At 25.5% G+C, this 25681-nt stretch overlaps 3 protein-coding genes across 3 annotated transcripts in view; 2 read left to right on the top strand and 1 right to left on the bottom strand.

The window, feature by feature from the left end:
* LOC127283674 (uncharacterized) overlaps positions 1-25681 on the top strand; it is a 339220-nt gene that overhangs the window by 302437 nt on the left and 11102 nt on the right. The window lies entirely within an intron of this gene.
* LOC127283668 (mannose-1-phosphate guanyltransferase beta) lies at positions 136-7922 on the top strand. Its single transcript, XM_051308679.1, has 6 exons — positions 136-444; positions 2273-2439; positions 3043-3436; positions 4868-5029; positions 5329-5560; positions 7491-7922. The coding sequence occupies exons 2-6, from the start codon at positions 2287-2289 to the stop codon at positions 7657-7659; spliced, it is 1110 nt and encodes a 369-aa protein (XP_051164636.1). The 5' UTR covers positions 136-444; positions 2273-2286; the 3' UTR covers positions 7660-7922.
* Positions 7565-15614, bottom strand: LOC127283677 (uncharacterized). Its single transcript, XM_051308695.1, has 4 exons — positions 15380-15614; positions 9061-9184; positions 8311-8461; positions 7565-8128 (listed from the first exon to the last, which is right to left on the bottom strand). Exons 1-4 carry the CDS (start codon positions 15542-15544, stop codon positions 7990-7992), a joined length of 579 nt encoding a protein of 192 aa, XP_051164652.1. The 5' UTR covers positions 15545-15614; the 3' UTR covers positions 7565-7989.

Genomic DNA, 25681 nt, shown 5'->3' with positions numbered 1-25681 from the left:
GGAAAATATTATACTTGAAAGAAACGACCAATAATAATCGTGGGATCATGGGACAGGACCAATAGAAATTCAGAAAAATCAGCTGATCAGGTGACAACAATAATTGTGTTTGTATACCGTATGCATTAATGTCAAACAATTTTTTTTTCTTTGAATAGTTTGATAAGATAAGTTGAATAAATAATAATGTTGTATAATGTATTTTTTAAATAATGTTTAAATTTTCTTACATTATACTTGAAAGTGTTTAAATAAACTATATTAGTGAATAGAAAATAAAACTTTCCACGCCCATTTGAGAACCTAACCTTATAAATTGTATGCGGTTGACTCATTTTATAAAATTTTTTTACACACGTACCTCGCTTATTTGTAGATGAGAAAAAATATACGTGGCATTACTCGATAAATAGTTCTCTTCTGGCATACACTTTTCACAAAAAGGTAAGTTACTGGACATTTTTCCAAATTTTGCCATTGTATGTATAATTGCATGTTTACTATTTTTCAACATTTTAGATGAATATTAAAAAAAATAAATTAATTTTGTCCTAGATTTTATTATTTATCTTAGATAATCTTATATAGTTCTATAATGTTTATTATATTCAATTATTTATAATTATTTAATTTATTTAAACTTCTTAAAATTATGTATATATTTCATTATTCATTATGCAATTTTACAATTTCGTTTTAAATATTTTATTTTTCCAAGATGTGTTTATGGGGAAATTTTGTTTTTAGGAGTAATTCGAAAATTGAACATTCTTATAATTTTGTTTTGAACAATAAATAAAAAAATAATTTATTTTGAACGTAAATTAAAAGAATTTTAAATAAAAAAATCAGGGGTATTTATATTTTTTGTCAAATTAAAAGCATAATATTTATTTAAAAAAAAAAATTACAAATTATTTTCTGAATTGAATTAATTTAAAAATTTAATTGGTTTTTTAATTTAAATATTTGTATTAAATTGTTTTCTAAATTCATTTTTTGTTGTTTGATTTAAAAAAAAAGTTTTAGTATAGCAATATTATTGAATATGAAAATAATTGAATTTACAAAAAAATGTAATTAAATAATATATTAACGTATAAAGTAATTGAATTGTACAATAATAAAATTTAAGTATTGAACATTTTTAAAACAATTGGAATTTTAATATAGGTAATTCAATTTAAATAAAATATAAAATTTTAGAAAAATTATTTTTTAAATGAACAAATTAAAAATAAAAGAAAGGGAAAAAGGTAATTTTTTAAATAATTTGTTTTGATTTTTAATAAAATTAATAGTTATCGTGTAAATTAAGGACGTTTATATCTGGGAATGCAGATTTTCGGAAAATAATATTTAATTGAATTAAAAAAAAAAATATTATTATTAATAATATCCGCTGGAAGAAATGATACCAATTTTCAAGAAAAAAAAAATTTAAAACTTTACAAAAATGATTTACTTATACATTTTGCATAATATGTTCAAAATTTTTTTCATATCGCTTCCTTAAAATTTTGTAAAAATGATCCGATTTAAATGAATGATTCTTTATTTTCTTAAGAAAATATTTCTTAAGATCGTCACTATTTGAATTTTTAAACAAGTAAACCGTTTTTTAATTATTATTATTATTATTTGTTTAATATAAAAAATTATTTTAAAACAAATAATCATGTTTAAAATCCAGTGTACTCATTTAAAAATCCCAGCAGTGACGATATTAAGAAATAATTTCTGATGAAAATAAGCTATTATTCATTTAAATCGAATAATTTTTACAAAATTTTAAAGAAGCGATATGAAGAAAATTTTGAAAATATACAAAATGATTAAATAAATAATTTTTTTTAGATATTTAATTTTTTTCTTGAAAATTGGTATCTATATTCTTCCAGCGGATATTATTAATAATATAATATATTATTTTTTTAAACGCCAATTAAATATTTTTGTTGAAATATAAAAAATTTTTGATAATAATATTTTGTTTTTAATTTGAAATTATTAATATAAATATAAAGCTTATGTCCAATTAGTAATAATTGTATAATTTATGTTTAAAATGAAAGTTTTTTTTTTTGTTATTTTGATCAAAATAAAATTGTGAGAATCAATTATTATTATTATGTAATTAATATTTGTATTAATATTTTTGTAAATTAAAAAATAAAATTTTATTTAGGTACTTTAATTTATTTTTTAAAATAAAATTTCGGTAACGTTACATTTTTTCTAATACGTTTTAAATGAATTATTTTTTTTACAGTGCTTCTTCACATTATGCATGAGAAGAAAAAGAAATTAAGTCCCATGAAAGCTTTAATTCTTGTTGGGGGTTATGGAACGAGACTTCGTCCATTAACTCTCAGTCGTCCAAAACCACTAATTGAATTTGCAAATAAACCAATGTTGCTTCATCAAATTGAAGCTTTGGTAAGTTTGTAATTAATATCTTATCAATTAATATTTTAAAATTAAAATTTGTTATTAATATATGATGTATAAAAATCAAATTTTTGAGTATTGTCACTATGATTTTCGTAACCAGCGCATCAAAATACATAAAAGTACGTATTATAAAAAAAAACCAAAAATATTTTTAAAATATTCAAAATTCAAAAATTTTTGAAAAATTCCGAAAATATTATAAAAATCGTTTGCCCATTATCAAGGTAGGCTTAAAAGTTTCGTAAAAAGTAGTTTTTTTGAAAAAATTTTGAAAAAAATCAATCAGTACGTCAAATGAGAAAAATGACTTTTTATCATTAAAACTCAAAAATTTGATAGTAATATCGTTTAAAAAAAATTTCGGATTTTTTTTTGAAAAGTACGTTTAAAAACACACATTTTGAAAAAAAAGACTTTTAAAATTGATTTTGCGTGGAATACATCATATACATTACATCAAACTATTGTAATCACTATTAATATTATTTTATTTAATTGATATAAATTGAATTATTAATTAATTTTATTTAATACGTAGAAGTAAATAATTCAAGAACACTGATTTTATTTATTAAAATTAATTTTCAGGTTGAAATAAATGTAACTGAAGTTATTTTGGCAGTATCATATCGTGCTGAACAAATGGAAAAGGATTTGAGACAAGAAGCTGTAAAATTAGGTGTTAATTTAATATTCTCTCATGAGACTGAACCTTTGGGTACAGCTGGACCATTGGCACTTGCTGCACAGCATTTGCGATCTAATGACGAACCATTTTTCGTACTCAATTCAGATATTATTTGTGATTTTCCATTTAAAGAACTTTTGGAATTTCACAAAAATCATGGACACGAGGGAACAATTGTTGTCACTAAAGTTGAGGAACCTTCGAAATATGGTGTTGTTTTATATGATGACAAAGGAAAAATTGACAGTTTCATAGAGAAACCACAAGAATTTATTTCAAATAAAATAAATGCAGGTGAGAATTTAAATAACGTGATTTTTGCTTAAAAAACTTTCGACAACTTTGAATTTTATTGATTTTATATGAATAATATTTTGATAGTGAAAATTTTTTTTTTAAATTCTTGTATTTTTCAAAAATAATATTTTGATTTTTGAAAAAATTAAATCTTATTATTGAATTGTGCTAGATTTTTAATCTACTTTTCACGTTAAAAATTAAAAAAAAAATACAAAAATTCCAGAACAAACAATTGGAATAATATATTTAAGAACTGATTTTTTTTATAAAAATTAATTTTAAAAAATAAAAAGTTATATTTATTTAAACAAAAACTAGGCGAGCACAAAAATCTCCTCAACAATATTTTTTTTTTCATTTTTTTCAAATTTATCATATTCAAAAAAATTTAATTAATAAATACTTTATATTAACAATTTAAAAATTAAATTCTGGTAAAATTAAATTATTTTGTATTTTAAATATTTAAATATTTATTTAATTCCAAAAATTACACGCGATAATTAAATTTATAAAATAATTTAATTTAAAAAACTAAAAAATTAATGTTTATTTCGAGGGTATCAATTTTCTCCTTAACAATATTCAGTATTTAAAATTGTAATATAATTTAAAAAATTTAAAAAAAAAACAAAAAATTTGTTAATAATTTTTAAAGTAAAACTCTAAATTCTCGAAAAATTAAAATTTGAATTTCTCTCACAATTTCTATTATTTTTCATTGCTGATTTTGTTAATTTTTTTTTTCATGATTCTGAATAATCAATCGTAAAAAAAAATTGTAAAATAGTTAAAAATTACTTTTATTAATTTTTCATGTTGGAATATAATTTAAGGTTCTGAAAAAATGTGAAAAAAAGTTGTTACACCCAATCAAGGTCAATTTTTATTGGTCTAAATGTTAATGATGATTCTTTTAAAATTCTTCTTTTTCGCCATTTTTATTATTTTTCATTGTCAAATTTTTTATACGCTTTTTTTTCGTGATTCTAAACAATCAATCGTATGGATTTTGAAATTTTTTCAAAAAATAAATAAATAAAATGGTTAAAGTCAAATTTTAAAAAAATTTTAACAATATATAATAATTTTAGATCCTGAATAATTAGAAAAAAAATTGACACACTACAACAATATTAATTTTAATAAAATTAAAGTTCTTGAGGTACTGTAAAAATTTCTTCAATTAATTTTGATAGGTTAAAATTTCACTGGTCTCTTTTAATTAAGATTTCTTCAGAAACAAAAATTTTTGCTCCATTTTATTATTTTAGAAAAAAATTTCTTGAAAATCCATTCATTAACAAAATTATCAAAAATTACAATTTTTTAAAATTTCTACTGTAATTTTAAAGAATAAATAATGTATAAAAGATCGTTTTATCTTTAATAATATTCTTGTATTTATTCTTTTTTTTTTTACAGGTATTTATATTTTCAATCCAAGTGTTTTGAAAAGAATAGAACTTCGTCCTATGAGCATAGAAAAAGAAGTCTTTCCGGGTATGGCAAACGATAATGAATTATATGCCATGGATTTGCCTGGATTCTGGATGGATGTTGGTCAACCAAAAGATTTTCTCAAAGGTACATATTTCTTGAATAAAAATTTCAAAAAAATGCTGATATTTTTCAAAATATTAAAATAGATTTCAATTTTAAAACGTTTCTTTGAAATAAATAAATTATTTATACTGTGAAAAAAGTTTATATCTAAATTTGAATTATTGAAAATTTGTTCATTAATTGAAATTTGTATAAATTTTCACTAATTTTTTTTTTTAGTAAAATATTACTAACAAGTAGTAGAAATTTTTCCTAATTATCTATATTATATTATATATTAAATTTAAATTATTTATTATAATTAAATTGTATTTCAATAGGAATGGGTATGTATCTCACATCGTTGAGACAAAAGACACCTGAAAAATTATATTCCGGTCCAGGAGTTATTGGAAACGTTTTAGTTGATCCAACAGCAACAATTGGAAAAGATTGTCGAATTGGTCCAAATGTGACTATTGGTCCAGGTGTTACAATTGCTGATGGATGTTGTGTAAAGAAAACAACTATTCTTCAATCGGCAACAGTAAAAGAACACACATGGCTTGATGGGTGAGTGTTTATATTTAAAAATATAAAATATTTATTTTCAAAGATAATTTAAAACTCAATAATTTTACTTTTCAACAAAAGTAACATTTTTTTTTTATAAAATCTTTTTGAAATTAAATTTTTTTTTCACTCTAATCTCATTAATTATAATTAAAATAAATTATTTCGTAAGGATCAATCTATTATATATCATCTACAGTCGTTGTGGCCTATTTTTAGAAAAATCTTATAATTCATAATAATAATTATTGAGACCCGTACAATTCATTTTTGACAATTATTTGATTATTTTTTTTTTAGTCAACAATTTTCTATAAATTCTTTTTTCAGACAATTTTTTTAAAAAATTACTTTATAAAACAGTAATTATTATTATTATTATTTAATTTATATTCATTGATTAGGGTCAGCCGGGGTAAATCCGAACGGGGGGTAAATCCGAACGCTAATTATTTCAGCTTAATTAAAATTTTTAAAAATAAGTTCGATATGAGAATTTTTACCTCAGATCCTCTTGAAGAGATTCTAAGTATTATCCCATTTTTCGTTTGTTAATTAGCAACAGCATAAACAAAGATAACGAGTATTGCAAAAAAGATTGAAAATCAAAGATGACACTCTTTCAGTATTTTGTCTCGTATTTGAAGAAAAAGAAGCTAAAAATTTATTTTATTATTTATAATTGTTTGTTATGAATACTAGAACAGAAACTATTTTTCATTTTTGCCTTCTGTAAAATTTTATTAATAATATCAGACCGTTCGTATTTACCCAGGAAAATTGGAAAACCGGGGTAAATCCGAACGGTATTTTCAATAATTTTTTTTTACATCAGAGCCACACAAAATTGTTTTTATTTCATTACACTATTATTTTAACATTATAAAAGTACATAGAAAAAAGTTTTTCTTTCTATACGTATCCTCGTTAGTAATTAATAAGCAGAAACTTAATCTCTGTTCTCTCGAAGGAGTGTTTCAATTTTTTTGCCAAATGGTTTGTTGAAAAAAGTTTTTCAGGATCTTAATAAAATTTGGTATTCTACGGTTTTTGGGGTCGCTAATTACCAATTTGAAGTCAGTTTTTCAAAATTCAAAATGGCGGACGAGAATTAAAAAATTCATTGGATTCGCTCGAAAATTGTTACTCGGGGGGTTTCAGTGTCGCTGATTACGAATTTGGAGTTAGCAAATTTGATCATTTTTAAAAATAAGTTTTAGGAAAGTCCGCCATTTTGAATTTAAAAAATTTGACTTTTATTTTTGTATTTACATTCAATCACTCCAAAATACTTTCTGTAGCAAGTTTTGCAAAAATCCGTTATGATTTGATAAAGTTATTGAAGGTTTTAATTGTGTAATGCATTTTAATTTTTAACCTGTTTGATTTTTGTATTTATATATGATGCATTATTACATAATAGGTTTATTATCGTAGTTTTTTTGAGTTTTTATATAAGTTTAACAATTGCAATACTTTAAATTTATTTTCCCTAAGATTTTTCTGAAATACAGTGGCGTTCGTATTTACCCCCATATTTTAGGAAAGTTGCAAAGTATCGAGGTAAATACGAACGCTAAGTTTCCTGCGATTGTAATTTATCAAAAAATTTTGCTACCCCATAAAATTGTTCTATGGAAGTAAAGTAACAACTTCATGCACCAGAATACCGGAAGTATTTTTTTTTTAAAGAAAAAACTTATGTTATTGTTGAAACTTACGAAAAGCGTTCGGATTTACCCCGGTTGACCCTACTGTATGAAAAAAAAATCAAAATATCAGGAGAAAATTAATTTTTAAACTTATATGTGAATTGTTAAAATTTAAGAGTTTTTAAATAAATTTTTCAAAAAAAAAATTTGTATTTTGACTTTTTCTTCAATTTTCGATATAAATACTATCTTTTTAATTTTTAATTTAATAATTGCAGTTGCATCATTGGATGGAGAAGCGTTGTTGGCCGATGGGTGAGAATGGAAGGGACAACTGTATTGGGTGAGGATGTTATTGTGAAAGATGAATTATATATAAACGGTGGTCAGGTATTACCACATAAAAGTATCGCTGCCTCGGTTCAAGAACCGCAAATTATAATGTGAAATAATTAGCACAATAACAGGTACACTTTATTGACTGATATTTCTTAATTAATTATTATAAATTTGTAAATATTTTGCAATACTTTACTTTATATATCCATATAAAAATTTATAAAAAAATATATAATATATATTAATAACGATAAAAATTAATTTTTAAACAATAATAACGATGAAATTAATTTAAAAAAATAATTCTATTTCTCTATTATTATTATTATTGTACAATTGTTTATTTAATAAAGGAAAAAAATAAAAATTAATTTTTAATTTCAATTAAATTAAATAAAATTAAAATAACAAAATCATTTTCACAAATTCATTGTCATATTATTCGGGTCTTAAAAATCGATCTATATTTTCTTTTTTGCAATTGTATTCCGATGGACAATGACCTGCTGTACCGTATTCTATAGCTTTACGAAAATCTGTCATTTTTTTCTCATATTTTTCGTCCAATTTCGATGTTCTGAAATTAAATAAAAAAAAAAAAAAAGTGTTATGATTATTATTATAATATTGTAAACTTGTAAGTATAATTTTGTTATTTACTTGTACAATAGAATAAGACATTTTTATATGGAAAAAAAGAACATTGTTCATAAAATCCAAATGAATTTAAAATAAATTAATTGAAAAAGAAAAACTTACTGTGGCATTAATTTAATAGCTTGTAAAATCATTTCAGCCGCTCCTAAATATTCTTTTGCGGTTTGTGGTACTTCACAAGCAGCACGATATAAACATGTGTCTCCAATTAAAAATCCTACTGCTAAAGCAACTTCTCCCTCTGATACCATATCTGAATTTTTAAAAAAATGAGAAATTTTATAATAAAATTATAATTATAATATATAGTTTCCTATATAATATAATTCAAAGAAATTATTTAAAGTTAAATTGTTTTAAAAAATCGAATTAATATTTTTTGTCCTACATGCACGATAAATGCGACTTTCCGTGCAGGTACAGCTGGCGGAAAGTAGGCTTTTGCCATCCAACCACCAATAGCGGGCGGAAAAAATTTTTGCCGCCCTCTACTCTAGAAAAGTAATTTTCTGGGTTATTTAAGACACATTTTTCAAGTTGAGTATTTTTAAATAATTAGTTCACCAAATTTTAAATATTTTTAAATAATGTTATGGTCTTTGGTTTTACTCCAGTTTACTTCCTTAGACGCAATTATCGTGCAATTGGACAAAAAAACATCGTGTGCAACACGGGCGGAAAGGTCAATTCACACTCGGTCAGGAATTGACTACTTTCCGCCCTTGCCACACACAATGTACTATTTCGATAAATTATTATTACAAAAATAAAGAAATTGAGTAGAACTTTTATAAATAATTACTAAACAAAATTATAATAAATTACTTATTTAGAATAATTTTATTAAATTACCATCTTCTAAACCACGAGCATTAAAGTTATTGAAATTATTATGTCCCCCTAAGTATCCAGCACCATAAACGACAGCTTTCAGAACTAATAAAAGTAATAAACTTGAAAGATTTAAGTTGAGTACCTAAAATGAATTTTAATTAGAATTATTATATTATCTGCGGTCCTGCGGACATAGCTGAAGCAAATTTTTTTTTTGGATACAATTTAAACTGCTGGGGAATTAAGGCCAGGTCCAAGTAAGACAGCGCCATCTACATTGAAACTAAAATTTTGGAAAATTACCAACAGCATTTTCTTGAAAACAAGAAGGTAAAATGCTTTTTTCTTTATGGATAATTGATTATTGGCAAAATATACACCAGCTAAAACTTTTTTTGAGTTAAAATAATAAAAAAAATTTCATGTCAATAAATTAAATATGAGCACTTTTTTCACAAAAACTGTAACAGTACTTTCTCAGAAATTACAATCAAAAATGCAATTTCCATTTGGAAAATTAATAAACGCTAAAAAATACACGACCTAAGATTTACCAATCACGAAAATAACAAAAAAAAATTTTATTAAATATTTAACATATTGATACTGCTTTACTGATTGTGACAGCCCTTTGGTAGATTATGTATTTCAGGTGGTTAGCAACAGCGCCAATCCCCTCCTTTCGGCAAAACTACGAAACGTCTGGTGACATATATAACCTCTGCCAAACGGCTGTCATAATGAGTAAAATATGTTATGTTAAAATACTTTTTTTTTGTTATTTTCGTGATTGGTAAATCTTAGGTCGTGTATTTTTTAGCGTTTATTAATTTTCCAAATGGAAATTGCATTTTTGATTGTAATTTCTGAGAAAGTACTGTTACAGATTTTGTGAAAAAAGTGCTCATATTTAATTTATTGACATGAAATTTTTTTTATTATTTTAACTCAAAAAAAGTTTTAGCTGGTGTATATCTTGCCAATAATCAATTATCCATAAAGGAAAAAGCATTTTACCTTCTTGTTTTCAAGAAAAGGCTGTTGAAAATTTTCCAAAATTTTAGTTTCAATGTAGATGGCGCTGCCTCACTTGGACCTGGCCTTGTTGTTTCTATATTAGGTTCAAAAGTTTGTCACAGTGGCGCTCTAGTCGTTTGAAAAGTCGGCACTCGGCGTGCTTCACATTGAAACAGTGGTCGTCATTTTGTTTATTCCCTGTAGGCTGCAATTCTCTGTAAGTTGTATGCTACTGTCATTGTGTGCGTACGTTTGTATGATTCGCGAGTTAGTGTTAGTTACATATACATATAATAGTGCACACTGTAAAAAAATGTTTTTGGAGATTGTACATTCACAATTTGTATTTGTGTTAAAATTTGTAAAATTACTATATTCAATAAAGTTATTTTACTACATTAAAAAAAGCACTTTTACCATTTTCTGTAAATTTACTACTTTCAAAGTGGGTAATAGGTGACGGATGCAACAACTAATTATGTTTCACCTATTCCCCACTTTGAAAGTAGTAAATTTACCGAAAATGGTAAAAGTGCTTTTTTTAATAATGTAGTAAAATAACCTTATTGAATATAGTAATTTTACAAATTTTAACAAATACAAATTGTGAATGTACAATCTCCAAAAAGATTTTTTACAGTGTGGTTTTCATCTGTTTGACAAGTGCGACAAGTGATTTGGAGATTTTTCAAAATTTTTTATTATTTCATTTTGAAATCAACATTTAGGGTGATAATGGTACGAAGCTGAAGTACGCAACGTTTATGATAAACGATTTTTAAAGAAATAATTTTTTAAAATAAAAAATTTTATAATTTTTTGCCTAAAAAATATTTTTTTATAATTTCTTGATTAATGAAAACTACAAGAAATATTTTTTAAGCAAAAAATTATAGAATTTTTCATTTTAAAAAATTATTTCTTTAAAAATCGTTTATCATAAGCGTTGCGTACTTCAGCTTCGTTAATGGTTTTAGTATGTGAGTGTTGTGGGAAAAAAGATGCAAAAGGTGTTTCTTTTCACAAGTGAGTACATAATATTTTAATATTATTATTATTGAAGTGTCTAATTTTTAGGTTATATTTTGTTTTTTTTACATTTTACACTATAATATTGACATAAAAAGAAATAATATATAAATTTATACAATTTATGCATAAACTTATATACCTCGTTTATTTGGCCTTAAATCAATCAACGGAGCCATTCTGCCGTGTTTTCTAAAAACTTAGGTAACTGCAGAATGAAAGATTTCGAGAAAAACGTGAAAAACTGTTTAAACTTCATTGATATGTACCGCAAAGCCTAATTAAAATTTTTAAATGCCGTTTTGTTCCTTCGATTCGTCTAAATTTATTCTTTTTAATTATGTAAAAATAAATGTTGTATTTGTTTAAACATTCAATAAATTATTAAAAATGTAGTTACCGGTATGCTGATTCGAGGGTCGTCGCACGAGAAACTTAGGTAACTGGTAGTTACTTGGTCCCTCGTGCTACGAGCGCCCGTATTAGGCCTCTCGTCGCACAGAAAACTTAGGTAACTGCAGGGAATATATAAGAATTTTCATCTTTCTGGGCAAAAAATAGTAAAAATATATTAAATAATAAACTATAATTATTTAATAAGCTGCGAAAGTTGTCACTATAATTATTGTTTTTTACAAATATTTAATTTTATGGTTAAATTTATTTTAATTATACAATATTAGAGTCAAATATTGTATTAACTCAGAATATATTAAATAATAATAATATAAAATAAAATAAAATACATAAATAAAATTAAAAAAATAAATTAAATTAAATTAAAAAATAGTAAAAATATATTAAATAATTATATGAAATAAAATAAAAATAAATAAAAAAAAATAATAAATAATAAAGTGTAATTATTTAATAAGATGCAAAAGTTATCATTATAATTATTGTTTTTTACAAATATTAAACTATATGATTGAATTTATTTTAATTATACAATATTAAAGTCAAATTATTGTAGGTAATGTAGTTCGCTGCTTTATTAACGTTTATTTAAATAATTAAAAACGATTTTAATTTTTTAAATAATTGAACTAATTTAATTATATATTAATCATGAAATAAACATATTACTGAACTTCATTTTCTTAATTTTTTAATGCTTTTATGTTATTTATTAAAATTAATACTTAATTTTTCAATAATTGATAAATTATTATTTAGGTATAATTATATATAGATATATATAAATATATATATAGTATTGAAGTTTTTTATTTCATTATTTATTGTCATTATAAATTATTAATTGCACAAAAAACATTGTAATTTTAAAGAAATGTATAAGATTTTGCAGTTACTTGGTCCTTCAAAACACGGACCTCCTTTTTCGAGGCCTCGTCGCATAGAAAACTTAGGTAACTACAGTGCTCTGATAGCACTCTGTAGTTACCTAAGTTTTCCATGCGACGAGGGCTCGAAAAATGAGGTCCGTGTTTTGAGAAACTTAGGCACTGGTGCAGTTACCTAAGTTCTTCAAATCACGACCTACAAAATACGTCACAACACCCAAAGACACCCAAGTTTTTATAGCAGTTACCTAAGTTTCTCAAATTACCACTCATCAATTTTTGCAGTTACCGGTATTTTCAATTATTTATGCAAAAATTATTATTAATAATATTAACAATTTTTAAAAATAATTTGCATTAACAGGTGTATCTTTTTTCCACGATTCCAACGATATAAAAAACTCATTTTTCGATTTTTTTGCAGTTACCTAAGTTTTTAGAAAACACGGCAGCATTCTGTTAACATGTGCCTGCAATTCTGAACGTTCAAATATACGAAATCATTTTTTTCGTCTATTATTATTAAATCAATATTATAAAAATTACTATATAACAATGAAAAATAAAAATGTACCCCAATCAGCACGAAAACTTGCAGGAAGCTTTCCGTGTAAGATTGCAGTGCAAGTTTGGTGCAAGCAACAAAATGTCCTCTTACGGCAAGGTAATTAAGCAAGTTTGCAGTAAACTTACAAAAAGCTTGCTGCAAACTTGTATAATATTAAAAAAAAATTTTAGAAATAATTTGTCAATTATTTTTAATTAAGTGTTCAACGGTCTCTGAAATTCTTTGGCAAAAAGAGACCTTTAATTATCGCCCTATAAAAACGGCACTGAACGTAAAAATGATAAACATTGATTTTAAAGTACTTTTTTCTCGAAACACGTACTACATTTTTCACAAAATCGGCTAATCTAATTAAGGATCCTTTTTTTATAAATTTTCAAAATCCGAAAGATTGTCTGAATTCATGCAAAAACCCGGTTGCAAAATGGAAAATAGGAAAGTAATATAATGACAATATCTAGGAGGTTCACTACGTCCAGTCGTCGTCAGATGGCAGAACCGTGCAGGGAGGACAATGTCACAGCTGTTATTATATTACTTTCCTATTTCCCATTTTGAAATCGCATTTTTGAATGAATTACACACAATCCGTTGGATTTTGGAAGAATTATTAGACAAGGATCCTTTGTAAGTTGGCCGATTTTGTGACAAGTGTTTGTGTTTCGAGAAAAAAGTATTGTAAAATAAATATATATAATTTTTACGTTCAGTAGCATTTTTATAGGGCGATAATTATCATTCTCTATTTGTCCTGCAATATTTATGCTATGTGCAAAGAAAATAACTGAAAATGGAGTCATTTTGTGAAATTGTCAACATGTAGTAAAATTTGTGCTTCGTTTTAAATAAATAGTTAAAAATACTTGGAAATTTACAATTGTGAGGCTCCACAAGAAAAGGCACATTAAAGGCAAAAATTTTTAGGTTATGTTTAGTGATAGTTTTAGCTTAATTAAACGTTCTTTTTTGTTTATGTAAAATCAAAATTAATTTCTATTAAATATTTTGGATCTAATAAAGATATAATCATCAGTGGTTTGTATTAAGAGATCCTCTTTGTGTGTTTTCAATTCAAAAATCACAAACATAACCTAAAATTTTTTGCCTCTAAGGTTCCTTTTCTTGTGGAGCATCACACTATATAAAATGATAAGTTTTTCACCGCTTACAAAAATCTCACAGTTTTACATGATTATCACTTAATATATTTCATACACTGAAAAAAATTTATTTGATTCAAATAATCGGTTACACTGTAAACTTGATGGTATCATTTTGGAATGCAACGTTTTGATTCGATATAAGGTATCAAATTGATCCAAATATTTGAATCATTTTCAAGAAATGATCCAGAATATGGGATCATTTTTTGTTACCTGAATTGGTATCAAAGTATAACTGTCATGGCTGGCATGCTCTTAGATTGACAAGTTTATTAATTAATTTATTCACTGCGCTGAATATATTCAGATATACATACACAATATCATAATCGACATATATGACATTTGTTAACAAACAGGGTTGGGAAACAAGAGCCCAAAATATATTCGTCCAAAGCGAATTTCAATCCTACCCAACCTTGCTTTGGACGAACATATTTTGGGCTCTTGTTTCCCAACCCTGTTTGTTTACAAATGCCATATATGTCGATTATGATATTGTGTAATAGGAAATTATTAATTGCATTAATTGACAACGCATTAGAAATATTTATCAATCGTGCTTTGCTTAAATTTTGTTCATTTATAATAAATAAATTATTGATAATTATTTGAACCATAAAAATAATTAAAAATTTTCAAGTGTTGTGATTGTGAACTTAACTCAAATCTTATGTGATAAATATAAATAAAGTTTAGTGTATTTCATTTTATTTCGAAATAAATTTTTTCTTATTTAATTGCTCGCAATTTATAAGTTTTCGCTTCTCTCTTTCTTAAAGTTCATAATAAAAGTATTTTTAATATCTGAATATATTCAGTGCAGTGGATAAATTAATTAATAAACTTGTCAATAAGAGGATGCCAGCCATGACAGTTATACTTTGATACCAATTCAGGTATCAAAAAATGATCCCATATTCTGGATCATTTCTTGAAAATGATCCAAATATTTGGATCAATTTGATACCTTATATCGAATCAAAACGTTGAATGAGTTGATCTTAATTCTTGTATCAATTTGATACACAGAAGAAAACTGTGTACTTGATTATTTTCAAATAAATATTCACTTGAACCAAATAAACAATATTTGAATTAATAATATCTGTATTTGAAACTAATACCATTTAATTGACTCAAATATTAATTATTTAATATAAATAAATATTTATTTGATAATAATCAAGCAATCGATTATTTGAAACAAATGAAATTTTTTTGAAAATACTTTATATTTGAAAAAATACTTGTACCTGGCTTGTTGACGCTGATCTTTGAACTAGTTCCTTTGCAATATCAACTAACATTGTTCCAGCTGCATTTTTTCTATCTCTTTCAATATTTATATCCCAACTACTCATTGCAAGAACGCCACTTATTATTATTGAAAAAATTACAAAATATTTTATATATATCATAGTTACAAAAGAAATTTTTTTCTTCTTTTTTTGAAGATGATTGAAACAGTGCAAATTGAAGAATAAAAGTCTTAAGGATGTGTTGTCATATTTAAGGTGACTTTGAATACAGTAAAGGGCATTCATGTGCATCAAACGGTGGATTGTTTTTTCTTTGGTTTCTCTATTGTGACGACTAACCATGTAATGACTTATATTTACAACTCTCATTGTTGTAACGTATGTGTGTATATATATATGTCGTGCACTAAAATAATTTTCTGATTTAACGGAAAAAAATGGTGAAAGTCTTGTCATTTAAATTATAACTTTTACTTCTTGTCAATTAATGTGTGCAATAATTGAAGTAAAATCAGTTTTATCGAGATTACATTGTTAAATGGAAAATTAATATTTGCTGGGTGTACGGAATTTAGATTTTTTTTGATGGGTAGTGCATTTTACGATATTATATAGCTAAATAAAATTTCAAACTGTCTAAATTTAAATAAGTAAAATTTTTTAACTAATTTAAATTAGTGACTCAATTTTTGCTTGTGAATTAGTAAAATTTAACAAATTCAAAATAAAAAAATAAGATACTAATACAAAACCATGTTATTATACATATATTATTAATATTAAATAAGTTAATAATATGTATTATTTTATATAAAAGTATATTGTGCAACAAGGGTGAAAAAACGATGGTTCCGAAAGTGAAATTCGCTGATGTGTGGTAGCAGAAATTATTATATGTATATACATTTATACTCGTTACTCTTGCTACTTATTGTGCAGAAAGTGGTGTTTTGGAGGTTATTATTATGAGGGAATGAACTTATCGATTACGAAATCAATGATCCGCTATTAGTGGGAAAAACTTTCTTCTTCGTCTATACAAGTGAGAAAGTACTTAAAAACGACCCTTGACCCTTAAATTTGCAATGCAAGCTTACCGTAATCTTACAAAAAATATTAATTATTACATTAAAAATAATTTATGCTCATAGTAGTTTTCTATGACATCTACTGCTGCACGTAAGCTTACAGCAACCTTGCCGTGCAATATTGCCAACCTTGCATGGTAAACTTGTCGTAAGCTTACTGCAAGCTTCAAATGTCCCACTTGATTCAAGCTTGCATGGTATGTTTACCGAAAGCAAAAGTTATTTGGCAACCTTGCTACAAGCTTACCGTGCAAGCTTACTGAGCAATCTTGCGATAATCTTATTGTGCAATCTTGCAGTAACCTTACACTGCAAGCTTGGGTCAGGTGGAACATTTGAAGCTTGCCGCAAGATTGCTGCAAGCTTACGTTTCTTTTTTACACGATTATTTGACTTACGTTATTATACGCAGTGCACCTGATGCTGCATCTATCGGCGTCGACGTTCAGCGTCGAAATTTTTTTTTACGGGACCAAGAATACCAAATTATTTTTAAGAAGATTTCGGGTCTACATAATACCTTGAATAGCATTTCTCAAGGTATTATTTAGACCAAAAATCTTTTTTTAAAAAATAAGTAGTCCTGTGAAAAAAAAATTTCGGCGCTGAGCGTTGATGCCAACTTCCATGAAGGTCAAGAGGTTATGTTTTCCATACTTCAACCCAGATAGCACGTAAGTCTGCGGAAAACTTACAGCAAGTTTGTCTGGAATGGCAAAATAGCCCATGCATGGCAAGCTTACCGTAAAAGCTTGCTGTAAGTTTGCCATGAAAGGTTACTAAAATCTTGACATGAAGGATTGCTACAAAATTGTGTAGGAATTATTGCTGAAACCTTACAAGAATGATTTCTGTAACCTTGACATGAAAAAAAATATTTTTGAAAAGTCACAGAAAGCTTGCTGAAATCTTCCAACCAGTTTGATTCAATCGTTCTGCAATATTTCGTAGTAAGCTGGCTTTCATGTCGAGAGGTTACAGAAATCATTCTTGTAAGTTTGCAGCAATAATTTCTTGCAATCTTGTAGCAATTCTTCATGTCAAAATTGTAGTAACCTTTCATGGCAAACTTACAGCAAGCTTTTACGGTAAGCTTGCCAAGCATGGGACAGACATTCCAGACAAGCTTGTTGCAATTTGACGCTGCAAGGTTGGCAAGCTTGCATGGCAAGCTTGCTGCAATTTTGCCACAGGCTTGCGTGCTATCTGGGAAAAGTGAGGCTTTTTATTTACACCTATTACATATAAAGTATTTTATCCCACACATGCTCGAAAAACTCGTTTTATTGTTTGTGTGAAGTGGTTGGAACTGGAAGTTTACATGTTGGTGACGTCAGAGGGGAAGTAAACTTTATCTTCCTGTCTGTCAACTTATTTTCCTCTGACCACCTAAAAACTTCCGAGTTCCAACCACTTCACACTAACAATAAAATAAGGTTTCGAGCATATATGATATAAAAAATAGTAAGCACCTCGAAAAGTCCCTTATGGGCCTTGTACAATTTTCAAAGAACTCGTCTTCGAAAATTGTGATTGGCACATAAACTCGGACTAAACTCGCTTGGTGCAGAATATACTAATATTATTTTCTGATTGAAAAATGTCATTCGAATTTTACTTAAAAAACATTTATAATATAAATTCAATTTAACTGAATTTTTATTTATCAGCATTTTCATCTAACAGAATTTATATTTTGATTTGAATTTTCGAATGGTATACAGTAAAACTTCGTTTATCCGACTTTCGATCAACCTAGTCTTTTGTGTTTTTCGAGGCACTGAGTCGTTTTATTACGGACTTTCTTTATTAGCCTTGTTAGTGACAAGTTAAACGTTATGTAACAATGCTTTGTACCCCAAAGATTAATTTACGTTCATTATATTTTCACATTTACCTACTTTTGCGAGTAAATTTCATTCTACCATTTTACATACTTAAAAAATGATTCAAATTTTCGAATTTTTTAAATTTTTTCCGTATTATTCGAGTTTTTGCTTATCTGTCGTACCATGGATAAACGAGATTTTACTGTATAAATTTTGTTAAATGAATAAATTTTTCTACAACAAAATTCAATAAACTGTAGAGAATCTGTTACATAAATGTTCGGCTTAAGAGTGTTTGAACGGTCTCTGAAATTCTTTGCAAAGAGTGAAAATACCAAGGATTCTGATCTTATAAATTTCCTTAATTTTTATTTAAATAAATAAAATAAATAAATTCGAAAGATTGTGGGAATCTATACAAAAATGCGATTGTAAAACGAAAGGTAGGAAAGTAATATATAATGAAAGGTTCATTACGTCCTGTCGCCGCCAGATGGCAGAAGCATGCAGGGAGCATAAAGTCGCAGCTATTATTATATTACTTTCCTACTTTTTGTTTTGCAATCTCGTTTTGGTATGGAATCGTACAATCTTTCGGATTTAAGAAATTTATATGATAATGATCCTTGGTTTTTTTGGTTAATTTTTAAAAAAGTGTTCGTGTTTCGAAAAAAAATATTTTAAAATCAATGTTTATCATTTTTACGTTCAGCGCCGTTTTCATAGGGCAATAATTAAAGAACTTGTTAAAGAATTTCAGAGACCGTTTAACACTTTTAAGGAGCATTTTTTTCAATCGATTTATATTTGAATAAAATGAAAAGACAGTTTTAACAAGAAGCAAATATTAAAATAAATTTTTTTTTCAAATTGATTCAAATAAACTTTTAGTAAATTAAAGAAAAGTTCTCGAAATAAATGAAAATTTCTTTAGTAAATAAAAAACTCTTTTGTTTTGTAACTTTTATGATGTTGACGTCGACGCTCAGCGCCGAAAATTATTTTTCACAGGACCGAAAATGTCAAATTATTTTTTTTTTATGATACTCGGTCCAAATAATGCCTTGAGAAATACTTTTTAAGGTATTATGTGAAACCAAAACTTTTTTAAAAATGATTTGATATTTTTGGTCCCGTGAAAAATAATTTTCGATGTTGATCGTCGACGCCAACTTCATGGAGGTGTTTTGTAGAACACTTCTTTGAATTAATATTTTTAGTTCAAGGAATAAAGTTCATAGAACTAAAAAAATGTAATTTGATCAAAAGAAAATATTTCTTTAATTCCACTGCGATTTGTAAAAATTTTATCTGAGTCAAAAAATATTTATCTGAGCCAGATAAAAAGTTACTTTAAATCAAATAAAATTTATGAAAAATTTTATATAATTTTAAATAATTACTATATATTATAATAAATTTAAAAAAAATTATATATAACTTTTCTTTCTTAACATTTAGAAATTTCTTTAAATCAAAAAAACATTTATATCGAACGATATATATGTTTTAGTCCTTTGAAAGTAAGTCATTAAGGGCATCTTTAAGGTCAATTAAAGTAATGTGGCGTAAGCGAGCGAAAAGTATTTTGCAACCATTTTCTATTTCTTTGTGCGGGAATCGCTTATTTCGCGTCCGTTTTGAGTGGAAGAAATAACATATTTTGTGTCCGCTTGTAGTTACGGTCAGTGGGTGAAAAATGCTTTTCCGCTCGCTTACGTCACATAAGCGGTCGGAAAAGTACTTTGCTCACGCATTAAATGCCCAAAATAACATACTTTCCGTTCAGGTAGAACAATAATGCTTAAAAAATAATTTTTTGCAACACTAACCTCTGAAGTTAAAAATTTTACACACCGAAAAGTGTGTGTAAAGAAGCTCTTTTTAAAACGGTGTGTAAAGTGATTTACTTTACGCACTGAAATTTACTTTACGCACCGAAATTTTTCTCACATAATATAAGGATTGTTTTAGACCATACAAAACCACAAAATTAAAAAAAGAACTTTACTTTTAAATTTATACACTACTGCCTAATGATATTTTTCCTGATCTTCGATTGATTTATTTAATTCTATACAATCGAAATTATTCTAATAGAGAGTTGGAATTCCTCATAATAGGTACTTAACTTTAGAGGTGGGTGTTGCAAAAAATGTTGTATGATACACGTGCGTAAATCTGATTATACTCGTGTGATTTGCTACAAACGTCACACTCGTATAATCACTCACTTTACGCACTTGTATCATAAATAACTATTAGTAAATCGGATACTAAAAACTATATTAAATAAATGGTGCGATGAGAAAAATAATGTGCTTCTTATAACTTATACACTTTCTAATAATAACTTATTGTACTAATATTATTTATAACTCAGTGCAATATTTAACAAGTGCTCCTGCTGTTTTTAATTTATATTATTATTTTCTTAAAACTATACATACTTGTTTCTTTAATGACATTTTATGTATGTGTAATTATACTTACCTTGAAAATTTTATCATATTTTAATACATGTACATTGCTTTATTATCATTCATAATTTGTAAAGTATTATTAATTATAGCTCATTTTTTCACATACACAAAATTTCATTATTAGAAAAAGTTTCTTATTATTATACATAAAAGTACTTTGCGCCCGCATTAAGTGCTCGAAATAACATACTTTCGGTACATTGTGCAGCAAGTGCGGAAAGAAATCGTTTTGCGACGAGTTTAAAATTTGCTGCGCGAGCGAAATGAGAGCAGCTATCAACTTGTCGGAAATGCATCTTTCGTAGGAGGTGCCCACGGTACTTTGTGTAACACTTATTTATAGAAAAAACGCTATTTTAAATGGTTTTAAAAAATAAATTTAAGGTTATGTTGCCTAATTGCAAAGCTTATATACTATATATACTATACTTTACAGAAAAGTGTACTTTTCTGCACTCAGTGCAGCAATGTATTAAGAAAAGTATATTTTCCTGCACTGAGTGCAGAAAAGTGTCTTTTGTCTCAAAGTGCAGAAATCAATAACTTTATGCTGCATTTACATTAAAGTAAAGTAACGCTTTTCTTGCAGGTGTTACACAATAGTTATTTCTACGCCCTTGTTCCATTCATAATTTTTTATAACATTTTGCGTCAAAAACTCGACTAAATTGCTGTGATGGAAGGGGAAAGTGTGCGTAAAATTCTATTATTTAAAAATTAGAATAAATGATTATTCGAAAAAATAAAAATTATGTTAAATGGTATTTCGCAATATAAAAATTATGTGAAATGACATTTCGATAATAAGAATTTCGATGTCTTGAAAATTATGAAATTGAAATTTGGTGAATAAATCATGCGCCCCTATTTCCCCTCCTTTTAAGGTCTAGTGCGTAAAAGACAGCGATTTAGTCGAGTTTTTGACGCAAGGTGTTATAAAAAAGTACTTTGCGCCCGCATTAATTGCCCGAAATAATATACTTTCTGTGCGTACAGGAAAAATATTTTAATTAAAAAGAACTTTTGCGATTAAAAAAGAAAAATATTCTTTTCGTTGTATAAAATTTTTGTGAGTTAAAGAAAAAAATCTTTGATTTAAATAAAACGGTTTTGATTGTATGAAATGTTTTTTAACTTTTGTGTTTAAAAAATAATTTTAATAGATCGGATATTAAAAACTACCATTAAATAAATGGTGCGATGAGAAAAATAATGTGATTCTTATATGTTAATGTGTATACATAAAAATATCAAGTGTATATTATTTTCTAATATAATAACTTATTATACTAAATTTTTTATAATTCAGTGCAATATTTAACAAGTGCTCCTGCTGTTTTTAACTTATATTATTATTTTCTTAAAACTATACTTGTTTCTTTAATGACATTTTATGTATGTGTAATTATACTTACCTTAAAAATTTTATCATATTTTTTTAATACATGTACATTGTTTTATTATTATTCATTATTTGTAAAATTTTATAAATTACAGCCCTTTTTTCACATACACAAAATGTCATTATTAGAAAAAGTTTCTTATTTCTACTTAAAATTAATTTGTGTAATGTATAAACTTTGAGTTACAACTCGCTTCACACAAATTGATAAAAAGAGTTTTGTGCAACATCTGCAAGAAAAGCATTACTTTTCTTTAGCGTAAATGCAGTACAAAAAGTTGTTGATTTCTGCATTCTGATAAAGTGTGCAGCAAAGTACACTTTTCAGGCATATTAGGCAACATAACCTTAAATTTATTTTTTAAAACAGCATGTGTGATATAAAATAATTTTAATAGATCAAATACTAAAAACTACATTAAATAAATGGTGCTATGAGAAAAATATTGTGCTTCTTATATATGTTAATGTGTACCTAAAAATATCAAGTATTATTTTCTAATCATAACTTATTGTACCAATATTACTTATAACTAAGTGCAATATTTAATAAGTGCTCCTGCTGTTTTTAATCTATATTATATACTTCAACTTAGTATTTATTTTCGTAAAACAATACTTGTTCCTTTATTGATATTTTATGTATGTGTAATAATACATACCTTAAAAATTATATCATATTGTTTTAATTTGTGTACATTGTTTTATTGTCATTCATTCACGCAAAAAAATCTTCACCTGGAACAGCGATAAGTTTCTGTGGAACAGCGATATATTTCTCTAGAATAGCGGAAACTTTCTCTGTTTTAGTGAAACATATCGCTGATCTAGGTAAAGATTTTTTTGCGTGTTATTTGTAAAGTATTTTAAATTATAGCCTACTTTTTCACATACACTAAATTTCATTGGAAAAATTTTCTTATTATAACAAATTAATTTAATGTGCGTCTCTGTGGAAAGGAAAATCTTAATTAAAATAGTGCAAACATTTGTGCATTATACTTATAAGTATAACACTAATACGAGTACTTATATTTAAATAACATAAAAAGGTATAGATAAAAATATCGTGAACTTGGTGTGCAAAATACTAAATTTTTATTAATACCCCACTTGGAAAGATTCCGTCGGAATTTCATCGGAGTTCCAAATAATTTCCGATGGAATTCCGACGGAGTTCCGACGGAATTAGGACTCTAAAATTTTGAAAAAAATTAATCGGAATTCCGTCAGAATTCCATCGGAATCCTATTGGAAATTCTTTGGAACTCCGATGGAATTTCGATGGAATTACGTTGGAAGTTCCGGCGGAATTCTGATACAACCTCCAGGGGACACTTTCCGGGGAATCTTTCCAAGTGGGATTAAATAATACTAATTCCACTTATGCTAAAACATTAATAAAAAATAATCGTACTTCCTATTATATAATTATATTTATAAACTACATAATTATATGTGCAATATTCAACGAGTGATTTTATTATTTAAATCTAATTTTAATTTTTAAAAATATACCTTTTTTTGAAAATGACACTTTATGTATGTAAAAATATTTTCTTCAAAATTTTAATAAATTTAATTGTTTATAATAATTTTGTTATTTTCATAGTTTTTAAATTATTTCAAGTATTATAACTTCTTTTTTATATATATAAAGTTTCATAACAAGAAAAACGTTTATTATTATTATTTACTATCAGTATAACATAGAATATGTGCGTTTGTGTTATAATCGAATTCTTATAATTAATTTCGTGTACTTATTGTGCATTTTTATTTTTTAACTAATAGTTCTTAAAACTTAATTAATTTATACTAATTAAAATAACGCAATAAAATTCTCAAATCGAAAGAATTTCATTACGATTTCTTTTATATTATTCTTTTTAAATTGAGAATAATTTTTTTATATACAAACAAGAAAAATAATATTTGTGCAAAATGTAATTAATTATTGTAATTACACCCCCAGAGAAATTATATATTTGTCCCAGAGCAAAATAAATATTTATTTGTTTCAAATAAATTTTATTTGCGCTAAATAAAATTTTATTTGTGCTAAATTAAATTTTTTTATTTGAAACAAATAAATGTAAATACAATATTTCTCTATAGATGTAAGTATACAAAATGTGCTTAAAAAAACAAAACTGATAAAATAATTATAATTATATAATTATAATTATATTATTATAATTATTATTCTCATTTTCCAAAACTCCTAATTTATAACAATTCACATATGGAATGCATTGTAATTCTTCTGAATCCATAAATTTCATATCAATATTTTGTATGTTTATGAGATCATTTTTACAAACAATAATTATGAGTTTTCATATTTCTAAAATGGAAAATATGCAACATTTTAGAATTATGATTTAAATAATTTTGTTTAAATTATTTTTCGAAGTCCCTTTCATCAGTATTGTCAATTCACCTGAAAAATATATAAGATTATTATTATTATTAACGAATTAATAATTTTTTTTTCATATTATAGTAATTTAATATTATTTTTGTTTCTTTATTTTAAATATCATATTCCAAAAAGATAATTAAAAATTTATCAACATTAAATTTTTGTTAAAAAATTATTTTCAAGATATATAAAAATTATTACGAAAAATTGAATTTTATTCAAGAAGTACACAACGTTTATGATAAACGATTTTTAAAGAAATAATTTTTTAAAATAAAAATTCTATAATTTTTTGTCTAAAAAATATTTCTTGTAGTATTCATTAATCAACAAATTATAAAAGAATATTTTTTAAGGCAAAAAATTATAGAATTTTTCATTTTAAAAAATTATTTCTTTCAAAATTGTTTATCATAAACGTTGCGTACTTCAGCTTCGTCAAGAAATAATAATGTCCAAGTGAAATATTTAGATTTGATTAATTTAATCAAGAAACTTATTATATTTTAGTCAACTATAATTTTGCTCATTTTTTAACATTTAAAAAAGAAATTCTAGTCTTTATGCATTTTAAATAGGTAATAATAATTAACCTAGAAAGTCAAGAGCATAGCAAAGTACACTTTCTAGATTCTAATAATTAGAGCTTAATTAGTCACAAGTTAAATAAACAAAAGAAAATGTCACGATCTTTTATTAATTTTTTAATATGAAAGTCTTTTATTACAAATATAGTACCAAAATTGTACCATTTTAATGTAATAAAAGATCGACATTATGAAAAAAGAAAAAATATATATATATACAAAAAAAGAAAATTAAAAATAAATTAATAAAACACTTTAAAATCCTACCTGTTAATATAGAATGTTCAGAAATATTAGTATTTTTTTTTTTAATAAAAATTGAAAAATTGGGAAAATGGTAAATTTTTGTTCATACAAATAAGCGTGCTTCAGAAGAAACGATAGATTGATACATGATGTACTTTGTAGCGAAAAGAATTGCAAAGTGACAGATTTTAAATGACATTGCGCAGGTCAGAAAGCTATAGACGTCTCGTGACTAT

The sequence above is a fragment of the Leptopilina boulardi genome, unplaced genomic scaffold (genome assembly GCF_019393585.1).
Source record: "Leptopilina boulardi isolate dan_hultmark-lab unplaced genomic scaffold, ZJU_Lbou_2.1 LbouV2_310, whole genome shotgun sequence".
In the NCBI taxonomy this organism is placed as follows: Eukaryota; Metazoa; Arthropoda; class Insecta; order Hymenoptera; family Figitidae; genus Leptopilina; species Leptopilina boulardi.
Note: the sequence above shows the minus strand (reverse complement) of the source record. Positions and strands in the feature narration are given on the sequence as shown.